Source organism: Branchiostoma lanceolatum, chromosome 4, assembly GCF_035083965.1.
Source record: "Branchiostoma lanceolatum isolate klBraLanc5 chromosome 4, klBraLanc5.hap2, whole genome shotgun sequence".
Classification (NCBI taxonomy): domain Eukaryota; kingdom Metazoa; phylum Chordata; class Leptocardii; order Amphioxiformes; family Branchiostomatidae; genus Branchiostoma; species Branchiostoma lanceolatum.
The window spans coordinates 6,565,649-6,577,433 of record NC_089725.1 but is presented as its reverse complement, the minus strand read 5'-3'; the positions used below and the strand labels follow the sequence as shown (position 1 = coordinate 6,577,433).

Below are 11,785 nucleotides of genomic sequence, written 5' to 3'. Positions count from 1 at the left end.
GAGATTTAGACACGTCTCAGACATCCATGTGAGATTTAGACACGTCTCAGACATCCAGGTGAGATTTAGACACGTCTCAGACATCCAGGTGATATTTAGACACGTCTCAGACATCCAGGTGAGATTTAGACACGTCTCAGACATCCAGGTGAGACTTAGACACGTCTCAGACATCCAGGTGAGATTTAGACACGTCTCAGACATCCATGTGATATTTAGACACGTCTCAGACATCCAGGTGAGATTTATTCATTCTGTAGACATCTTATTCACTTAAATTCACTAAAACTTCACCTGCACATGACACTCATCAAGGAACTTCCAAATGATTTAATCCTACAGTACTAAAGCTTCCAAGTTTCCTGGACACGTTCTGTACAATATTGTATTTGATTGTGACAGGATCCAGTGATGAAGTATTGAACAAATGAATTAATAAGTTACCAACAACGCACGACTCAATGACACGGGGAAAGCCCCGACTATCAAAGTCCGAGGGGAAAACCAGACGTTTGCTAACACAGGGAGAAACAGGCAGGTCTCTGCTGCAGAGAAGTTCACAGCTGTGGAGTTTCAGACATCCAGGTGAGATTTATGCCATTTAGACATAAGATGCACTTCTAAAACTTCATCTTGTAGGTTCTAGACTATCAGCTGAGTACTCGCGAACAAAGGCACCAACATTCCTAGGTGAGGACATACGCATGCCACGTTTGTATGTGCGCCACTCTCTCGTATTGTGTGTTACATAAAAATGTGAACATCAAAACTTATATCTCACTCAAGATAGTTACCCATTCATGACAGAAGCTGACACAATAGAACTAGAACACATCATGAAAAAGACAGTGTGTGTTTTACACCTTGCAGACTTTGGACTCTGTGTACCATATTGAGACAGAAATGCACCAGAAAGCATTCTGTAATCTCTCCTTTTAATACAGTGCTGTGACCTAAATCTAAACTATGTACGAGTGATATTTGACCCAGGATCTTACTTATAAACTCCTGATAACATTACAAAGGTATTCTCCAAGCAGAAGTTTCGGTCGAGTGGGGTAGGAGTGTCCTTCAAAGGTAGAGAAACGTTAAAATCCCGGACACTCGACCGAAACCGCTGCTTGGAGAATAGTATTCAGGCCGAATAAACAAGGTAGAGCCTAGAGGAGAATAATACAGATACATTGTACAAATACATGCTTAAACAAGAGTTCCACGACCTCATATCTCCATGAACAATTCTATTCATGCAAATGACTTACACATTTGCATAATATATGCTTGGTCATAAACACCTTTATCTAATGATGCATACCTAAACCCACGTTCAGGTCCGGATTCGAATCCAGAGGTTTAGGTTTAGGTCCGGACCTAATAAGTCCAAACCTGAACCCATGGCATTTTTGAATAATGTTATAACGGCATGATGCGAGTAATTTGGCTAGATTAAGTTGAAGACTCTTTAACATATGTTTGATATATGATTGGTCATAAACACCTTTATCTAACTTAAACATGTTGCAATATTGACAGTCCTGTAATTTTCCAATTAGATGAATGATGGTGTTTTTGCATTTATTATGCAAATTAGGAATTTATTTGCATAATTGGTATCTGTTGATGCTCCACTTTCCATAAACTACATATGTTACACGTATTTGAGTCTGATAATGGAAAACACTGCAAATATCGATTTTCCTCATTAGCTATGCAAAGTAAGTCCCAATTAGCATAATATGCACTTCATTATGTATATCTCTATCTGAGCTACCTGCATACTAAATATCATGGAAATCTGTTGTTCCTTTGTTCAGTTATTCTCCTTAGAAGATTTTCACAAAAACGCCCCTGCCAAACATACACCACATTCACCTCTATTACATCACAAGCTATCTGCCACCTAAAAATCAAGACCACAGCACGTCCAGGTCAAAAGATACAAAAATTGAAGTTCTGCTGAGAGAGAGAGAGAGAGAGAGAGAGAGAGAGAGAGAGAGAGAGAGAGAGAGAGAGAGAGAGAGAGAGAGAGAGAGAGAGAGAGGAGAGAGAGAGAGAGAGAGAGAGGGGGGGGTCAGGGTTACGGATCAAGGTTATGGTGACGGATTAAGGGTGATAATGACAGATTAAGTGTTCTATATATTCTGGTGACGGATCAAGAGTAAGCGTGACGGATTAAGGGCCGGGGTGACGGATTAAGTGTAAGGGTGACGGATTAAGTGTAAGAGTGACGGATTAATGGTAAGAACGACGGGTTAAGAGTAAGGGTCATGGATTAAGGTTTATGGTGACAGATTAAGGGTGATAACGATAGATTAAGTGTTCTGGTGACGGATTAAGGGCAGAGGTGACGTATTAAGTGTCTTGGTAACGGAATACGGCGATGGGTGAGGGATTAAGTGTTTTGCGACGAATTAAGAGCAAGGGTGATGGATCAAGGGATTAAGGGTCGGGGTGATGGATCATGTGTAAGGGTGTCGGATTTAGGGTAAGAGTGATGGATTAAGAGTAAGGGTCACGGATTAAGGTTAAAGGTAACGGATTAAAGGTGTAAAAGCAACAAACTGTTTTGGTGACGGATCAAGGGTAGGGGTGACGGATTTAGGGTAAGAATGACGGATTAAAGGTCAGGGGCCGGATTTAGGGCAAAGGTGACAGATTAAGAGTAAGGGTCATGGATTAAGGTTAATGGTGACGGATTAAGGGTAAGGATGACGGCTTAAGGGTAAGAGTGGCGGCTTAAGGGTAAGAATAACGGATTAAGGATCAGGGTGACGGATTATGGTTTAAGGTGACGGATTAAGGGTGATAATAACAGATTAAGTGTTCTAATGACGGGTTGAGGGTAGTGGTGACGGATTAAGGGTAAGGGTTATAGATTATGGTTTTTGCGATGGATTAAGTGTTTTCGTGACGGATTAAAGTTTGTGATGATGTATTAAGGCTGAGCACTGTGCATTTTGCACACAACCAGACTCAATCCTGCCACTGAGCAAACGCTGGCACTGAGCATTGTGCATTTAGCGCTCGATCAAACCAGGACCTCCCATTGAGAAGACTGTATATCACACTCAAGCAGAAATACTATATTAAGCAAACACCGCACTTAAAATCATACTGAACCAAACGTTGCAGTAGAATCAGATACAGTAACTGCAGTTGAACATAACTCTGAACATGTAAATGTACCATACATTTTCATCAGTAAGTTAAAACAAGATACTTCATTTTATCCTTAAAGTCTATTAAAGATGTGGGGTGGTGTGGCGCAACGGCAGCGTGTTCATCTCAGAACCAAGTGGGACCGGGTTTGAATCCAGCCGTTTCACCGATCTTGTGCCCTTAGGAAAGGCACTTTACACGACTTTTCCAACATGCCAGAATGGTCGTCATCAAGACTGTGGGCATTAAAGGCAAGAAAGAAAGAAAACGAATACAAATATTGCTTGTGCATTAATCCCTTTCAACTGACCAAGGCAACCAATTACTTTCATCAGATACAGTCACGCCCCCTAATCACTTTTCTTCCAAATGCACCCCAGCCAGCTTTAAAAAAAATCTTGTTTGCTTTACAGCAGAACACCAGAACCAGGAATGGCCAGTGTCCCAGCTGGAACTGTTGAAGAAGAGAAACACGCATCATCTAGTAAACCACCACCAAGAGAAAGAGGACCAAACACCGGGCAACAGTTGGGGAACATCACAAGCACTGATTCTGTTCAAGGCCATCATGTCCTTCCCGAGGCAACAAGGTGGGGAAACTACAAAACTGACATAGTTTACAGGAGCAAATGCCAAGAACATGGTTCAACATTGTTCATACCTGAACCAAATGAGAAATTCTTCACTGACAACTGCACTGTTACTATTATATAATAAATAAAAGTTTGTAATAATCAATGCTGTGTTGTTTTACAGCAGAACAGCAGAACTGGGAATGACCAGTGTTGCCGCTGAAAATGATGAAGAAAAGAAACACATGCCACCGAGTAAACCACAGCTGAGAGAAGGAGGACCAGGCATTGGGCAACAGATGGGGAACATCACAAGCACTGATGCTGTTCAGGACCAACATGTCCTTCCTGAGGCAACAAGGTGGGGAAACTACATGTAAGCTTTACACAATTTGCAGGATGAAGCTCCGAAAGCGTTTCTACATATAGCTGCAACTTAAAGATTCATTTTTAATTAAAAAGTGTTTCTTTATATTACAGCTGCAAACCAGAACCAGGAATGACCAGTGCTGCAGAGAAGCAAATGATACAGATTAAGGGACAACTGACAGGAAGGAGACCAGACACAGATGTCAGGCAACAGTTGGGGAACAGCACAATCACTGATGCTGTTCAAGACCAACATGTCCTTACTGGGGCAACAAGGTGGGGAAACTTCACACAGTTTACAAAGCAAGGTACAAAATGATTCTACAAAAATTTGATCTGATTGTCCCCTTGAAAAATATGAAGAGAATCACGCTGAAACCCTTGTGCATTTTTTCTAAGGTGAAGTCTACCATCAAAATTTGCCCCTCAATTGAAGGAAATGGCATTTCAGAGCGTCAAGATTCCAAAATGTTCCCACGGGAGCAAGCCCTGAACCCTTTAAGCGTTGTCACGCTTTTTGCACTGGACATGGTGAACATTTGGCCCCTCATACAAATTTCATGCCGTTGCCTCTGAATGAAAGCTAATTCAAAAGTTTGACAATTGACATGTATGATATTTTTTTCTTGCTTTACAGCCAAACAACAGAACCAGCAATAACCAGCGCTGCAGAAACTGAAACACATGAAGAGGAGGAAGAAACAGACAGGTTAGTGATGTACGGCATACAGTAACTAACAAACAAAAAGACAAAATGTACAAACATTAAAATGTAGGAAAAATTGCTGACTTGTTTCATCAAGACATAATCATCATATTGTAAGGTTTAACCAAAATATTGATTATTAGGTTCAGATGGTTTAAATAAAAGGCTACAATAAATGTACATAACACCAGTCCTGTAAATGACAGTGACAGATGGCATGTCATAAAATTTTGTTATTTCACAGCCAAGCAATAGAACCAGAAATGACCTGTGCTGCAACTGAAAGCGCAGAGATTGTTGAAGTACATGTAGAAAAAAGCACACTGGTGGACAAGTGAGTAATATGCAATTACATGACTGTATACTGCACTACAAATCATGACCTACTGGTCCAGGAGTGATTTGTTTTTCATGACACAATCTTTACATTGATGAGTTGATCTTTAAAACACTGAGGTAACAATATCTAGTACACATGAATCCATCTAAAACTTGTACAATTACCCAATGGCTTCCTTTAATTTCTAGTCAGTACACAGACTACCTTAAGGAAGGTGGATCCTCCCTTGCCAGGACAGACCTGGACTCAGCAGAGAAGCACTTTGCAGGTGCGCTCAAGACAGTACATGTGAGAGGTAAGGGAGAACTTGACTGTGTAAACAGGACTGTCTGATGAATATCTGGTATAGGGATATGTTTCATCACACTGAGGAGCATCCAGGAAAGTTACTTTACATTTAGAGTACATAATATACACAAACAATAAACGTTATTTTCTTGATTAAAGTACACACTTTTTAAAACCTTTCAATATCCAAAAAAGTGTCTCGGGCCAAAACCTCAAACCAGACGGACCACAGACGCTGGGATCTTCGAGTATTCACACCGATTCATCCATGAAATGTTTAGATAAGAGTGTTGACGCATACAAATTAAGGTGAAATTCAATAAACGACAGTGTTTTGTTTGTGTATTATTGATATTAACATGAAAAATAGATACGTATCGTACTGCAAGTAATCTGACGTACTTGGCACCCGGCGCCCGGAGTCATGGCTTGCCTTCTAGCTGATCCCAGTGCCAAAGGAACCCGAAAAGAATCACCGGCACCATAAGTGTACCATTGGAAGAAAATTTATGAATGCGTCGGTAAGATTACACAAATTTAGTTCTTCCTTTTTACCCTCTGCGACTGGTGAGCGTGGCGCCGTGCCGGCCGACGATTAATGTCAAACGTTGGGAGAGTCAAAGGAAGCAATATGCCCGCCTTTCGGAATAAGCGCTCTCGGAAGTCGTCAGCAACTGGCTAACAGCTCCCCTAAGTATCGACCACTGTAATCGACGAAGATTGTGACAAAGACTGTAGAAGCGATATGGAAGCTTCGCCAGCACAGCAAGTACTGCCAACTAGCGTTCAATCCTAGATCCACTATATCCACATCTTGTTTCCCATATCCAATCCCTTGTAGGGCAGAGTAGAGTAGAGTAGAGTAGAGTAGAGTAGAGTAGAGTAGAGTAGAGTAGAGTAGAGTAGAGTAGAGTAGAGTAGAGTAGAGTAGAGTAGAGTAGAGTAGAGTAGAGTAGAGTAGAGTGGTCCAGAGCTCTGTAGTCATACGCCATGATACGTAACTTGATGCTGCTTCATATGACAGTCCAATCACAATGGATACCTTAACTACTTAACAGTCTCGGCAGATTATTCCACCAGACGACCACTCTATTGGCAAAGGAATGCGCTCTTCTGTTGCCTCTTGACGCTTTTATGTTACACATACTAGTGGCCCCTAGTTCCAGTGTCCGTTTTCAGCTCAAAAGGGTAACTGGTATCATACTTTCCAGGAATGAACTTATGAATATTTATCAGGTCCCCTCTAAGTCTCCTGTACACAAGAGTGGGTAACCCTAACACTCTAAGTCTGTCAACATTTCGTCCTGGGTGTCCAATCCCAGGTACTCTCTTTGTGGCTCTTTTGTGGACCTTCTCAAGTTCAAAGGCCAATCTCCGTGTGTGTGGCAAGTACAACCGGTCGGAAGATATTAGTGTCTTGCTGCCATATTGGTATGCTGCCAGGTTGATACAAACATTAAACACTGGAGGACCCTGTATGTCATCCTGACCAGTTCCAGAATCGACATTGAACCAGTTGGACTGTTCCCCATTTACTCTTACCGCGCTCACAGTGTTGTAGAAAAATGCTTGCAAAACAAATGTACTTAAAACAATTAGCTGTGATAGGAGCTGCAGTGGACATGCACTGACAGGACATTTCAACTGTGGCGTCGGCGCGGTTTTTCGTTTTACATTTCACGACCGCAGATTTGCCCGAAACTTTGCCCGAATCGGGGGGTAGTACTTCAATTGGGATGCACAGGAACAAAAGAGTCTTCATCAGATTACTATGACACTTCTGTAACTAATCATTGAGATACTAGTACTGTATCTATTTTACCTTGGCCACCAATTCAATTGCCATAGTTAATGAAAACAATATGGTGGTATGTCAAACATCTAGTTGTTCCTCCCCAGACCCCACAGCCCAGCAGTACCAGAGAGAGGTGGAGCCCCTGTGCAAGTTGGGGGATGTCTACAGTAAGCGAGGTCAGCAGACAGGAGACGGGGGAGACTTTGTCAAAGCAGCAGCACTCTACAATGCAGCATTCGCCAGATCTAAAGATAAAGTAACCAATGGTAACATAGTAACAGCTATTAGAGAAGTAGAGAAGGTATTTCTCAAATGTATCTTAGATATACATCCTAATGTAAGCCAGAATGATACAGAAAAGCACAAGAAACAGCTGAAGGAGATGCGAGACCAGATCAAGCTGGAGATGGAAACCATTGACCAGCAGCTGGATCCCTACGTACATGACGAGGACGACCCACGTTTTAAAGAGATACAGGCCAAACGAGGTCAGGCTGTCAGGCACTTGTTTGAGAACATTGCACAACAAAGGAAGAAGTTTATCAGCCTGCTTGTAGAAGAGTGCATGGGGTTAATGGGTCCCCCTCCCTGTAAGTATGCCCTGATAGGTTTGGGTTCACAGGCCACAGGACTGGTAACTCCATACTCAGACCTGGAGTTTGCCATCTTAGTCGAAGAAGAAAGTGAAGAATGTCTTGTGTATTTCCGCAACCTCACCCACCATCTACACCTTAATGTGGTCAACCTGGGAGAAACCATCCTCCCAGCACTGGGAATAAAATCTCTCAATGACTTCTACTCTGGGGATCCACTTGACAACTGGTACTATGACTCTGTTACACCACGTGGGTTTGCATTTGATGGGTCCATGCCAAAGGCAAGCAAGACTCCACTGGGCAGGCAGGGAACTACAAACGAATCACCCAGTGAACTCATATGTACCCCAGAAAACATGGTTTCAAAATTACAAAATGATATCACATCATACCTCAAGGAGGGATATCACCTTGGCACTATCTTGAGAAACCCATGCCTGATAGCAGGAGACCAGGATTTGATTGACACATACATGGCCATCACAGCACAGACACTGCAAGCTGATGGGTGTAAAATGGCTCAGCAACTGACACATGAGACACTAAAGGAAGATTTGATGAGCAACGGACATGAAGAAACAATTACAGCAAGGCTGATTGATGTAAAGAAAGAAATCTATCGCTTCCCAGCTGTAGCAGTGGACTGCTTGGCACTGTCTTCATGCATTGTACCTTCCACAATTTGGGAGACAATAGAAGAGATGGAAAACCAAAAAGTGATCAGCCCCAAAAATGCACATCACCTGACAGTGCTTACCAGCATCTCAGCAGAACTCAGGCTCAGAACCTACATTGCAAATGGTGGGCAGAAGGAAAACATGTCAGCTTTGGCCTCAATTGAAACAGTGCTGCATGGACAGGAATCATCCCGGCAGACCAATGATGAGGAACACGCAAATGTGCTGAAACCAGTTTTCCATTTACCCAGTGAACAACAGCTTTTCAGATACTATAACACAGCCATTCCTCTGAAAAGGGGTTTGTTTGAATGGTCTGAAAAACATTTCACCTCATTCTCTACTTTCTATGATAATTCGTCAAGAGTACAAGGAATTATGTACTCTGAGCTATGCAAATATAGACTGGCTATCAGCTACTATGACAAGGCCTTGGAGGAAGCTGAACATTTAGACAATGGAAAAGTTGAATTACTCGGAAAACTTGGAGATGCATGGCTCATGGTGGGAAATAACAAGAAAGCAATCAGCTACTATGAACAGGCACTGCAGCTGTGCAAGAGTATCTATGCTAACAGTTCCTCACATCCTGAATTTGCCAACTCACTCAATAGCCTGGGGGCAGCCTGGTGTCACCTGGGTGATTACAGGAAGGCAATCAGCTACTATGAACAGGCACTGCAGATGCGCAGAAGTATCTATGGCCAGATGACAGAACATCCTCAAATTGCCACCTCGCTCAACGACCTGGGGACAGCCTGGTATAACTTGGGAGATTATGGGAAAGCAATCAGGTACCATGAACAGGCACTTCAGATGTTCAGGACTATCTATGGTCAGAGTACAGCACATCCTGACATTGCCTCGATTCTCAACAACCTGGGGACAGCCTGGGATAGTCTGGGGGATTACAGGAAAGCAATCAGCTACCATGAACAGGCACTGCAGATGCTCAGGACTATCTATGGTCACAGCACAGCACATCCTCTCATTGCCAACTCTCTCAACAACTTGGGGTCAGCTTGGTCTGAACTGAGTGATTATGGGAAAGCAATCAGCTACCAGGAGCAGGCGCTGCTGGTGTTTAGGGGTATCTATGGTCAGACAACAGCACACCCTGACACTGCCTCCTTACTCAACAACCTTGGGATAGCCTGGGATAATCTGGGTGATTACAGAAAAGCAATCAGCTACTATGAACAGGCACTGCAGATGAAAAGGGGTATATATGGTCAGCTTACAACACATCCTGACATCGCCTTGTCCCTCAACAACCTGGGGGCAGCTTGGTCTGAACTGAGTGATTATGGGAAAGCAATCAGCTACCAGGAACAGGCACTGCAGATGTTCAGGACTATCTATGGTCAGAATACAGCACATCCTGACATTGCATCCTTACTCAACAACCTGGGGGTAGCCTGGGATAACCTGGGTGATTACAGAAAAGCAATCAGCTACCATGAACAGGCACTGGAGATGCGCAGGATTATTTATGACCAGAAAACAACACATCCTGACATTGCCTTGTCACTCAACAACCTGGGGTTAGCCTATGGTGAACTGGGTGATTGCAGACAAGCTATCAGTTACCATGAACAGGCACTGCAGATGTACAAGATTATCCATGGTTGGAGTACAGCACATTCTCACATTGCCCGCTCACTCAACAACCTGGGGTTAGCCTGGCATGAACTAGGTGATCACAGAAAAGCGATCAGCTACTTTGAACAGGCACTGAAGATGTATAGCGGCATCTATGCGCAGAGTACTGCACATCCTGAAATTACCTACTCACTCAACAACCTGGGGGCAGCCTGGCATAAACTAGGTGATCACAGAAAAGCAATCAGCTACTATGAACAGGCACTGCAGATGCGCAGGAGTGTCTATGGCCAGAGCACAGCACATACTGACATTGCCAACTCACTCAACAACCTGGGTGGAGTCTGGGATGAAATGGGTAATTACAGAAAAGCATTAAGCTACCATGAACAGGCACTGCAGATGTATAGGAGTATCTATGGTCAGAGTTCAACACATCCTTATATTGCCAATTCACTCAGCAACCTCGTGTCAGTCTGGGATAACCTGGGTGATTACAGAAAAGCAATCAGCTACTATGAACAGCTCCTGAAGATGTAAAGAGTGCCTATGATCAGAGTACATCACATGAGCACATTCTGACATTGCTTACATTGCTTTCTCACCCAACAATAGCCTGGGATAGACGGTGAATTTTCCTTAATGTTTTAGTCAGCCACAAACACAAGAGTGTACAGTTAGGTTTTCTTCTGTCATGTTCTTCAAGATTTTGTCAAACTCCTCGAGAAATTTCTTCTTCTTGGCATCGGCCTCTGTGATACTGCTAAAATGAGAATTAACATCAAGAGGTTGTCTCAAGTCTTTATTGGCACAGAAATGATGTTAGAGCTAACAACATGAAACAATGCACATGGTACCTCTGTTGTTGTAGATCTGTGTAGTGATATTGGCTGTAGTATATGTTTGTGCATAGATTAAGCTCACAGACAGTAATCAGATTGGTTTGGCATTGACCTGCGGCCGTGGATGGAACATCGTTCTAAATTCGAAAGGCATTCTATTGGGATTCTCAAGTTCGATTTTGTGCTTAGAACACCATTTTTTTCACCAGTTTTTGCTGCATAAAATCATTTTTTCATCTATATGGGACAAAAAGACCAAGGCGCAGTGTCGTATGTACAGGCCTACCAGCTTGCTACCAAGCTCTAATTTTGGAGGTATTCATGTTTTTATTTGTGCGAAGAAGAAGAGGAAACGTAGCAAAAATGATATGTTTACTTCTGTGAAGGTAAACATAACTACTTTGGCGTATCTTATTACGTGGATGTCTAACCTTCATCAACATATCAGAACACTTACTATGTAAAGTATGATAGAGGCTCACTCAGTGTTGTAGCTAGGGAGAGCCTGGAACGAAGCAGTACTTTATGTATGTCTTTATTCTTCATCATCAAAAGGATATACTATTTAGGTGTTACCAATTTGTAGGGGCCATTTGTAGGTATTGGTCTGTTGGTAAGTTTATCTTTATCACAAATTGTAATAATATCATTTGCTAATTTGTGAGATTCTTGTAGATGCCCTGTGGAATGTTTTGTTTCAGAGAATAATGATAAAATCCAGAAGTTGCAATAAAACACATTTGTCGCATCAAGGTCGTCTTGCTTTATCTGCTTCTTCTGTCGGTGTTCCATTCTGTGCTTTTTGTGGGCGTTCAATCACGCCCTCGAGCTGCTGATAG

The 11,785-nt window shown here is 42.6% G+C and overlaps 1 protein-coding gene across 1 annotated transcript; it reads left to right on the top strand.

Moving 5' to 3' along the window:
* Positions 1-3,575: 3,575 nt before the first annotated feature.
* On the top strand, positions 3,576-11,698 carry LOC136432357 (uncharacterized). The gene is made up of 6 exons (XM_066423559.1): positions 3,576-3,749; positions 3,916-4,092; positions 4,212-4,376; positions 4,738-4,809; positions 5,335-5,441; positions 7,334-11,698. The coding sequence occupies exons 1-6, from the start codon at positions 3,592-3,594 to the stop codon at positions 10,642-10,644; spliced, it is 3,990 nt and encodes a 1,329-aa protein (XP_066279656.1). The 5' UTR covers positions 3,576-3,591; the 3' UTR covers positions 10,645-11,698.
* Positions 11,699-11,785: the final 87 nt, after the last annotated feature.

Coding starts and splice junctions, on each gene's coding strand:
- LOC136432357 (XM_066423559.1), top strand. CDS start 3,592: ATGGCCAGTGTCCCAGCTGGAACTGTTGAAGAAGAGAAACACGCATCA. Junction 3,750..3,915: donor GTCCTTCCCGAGGCAACAAG/GTGGGGAAACTA, acceptor GTTGTTTTACAG/CAGAACAGCAGAACTGGGAA. Junction 5,442..7,333: donor CAAGACAGTACATGTGAGAG/GTAAGGGAGAAC, acceptor GTTCCTCCCCAG/ACCCCACAGCCCAGCAGTAC.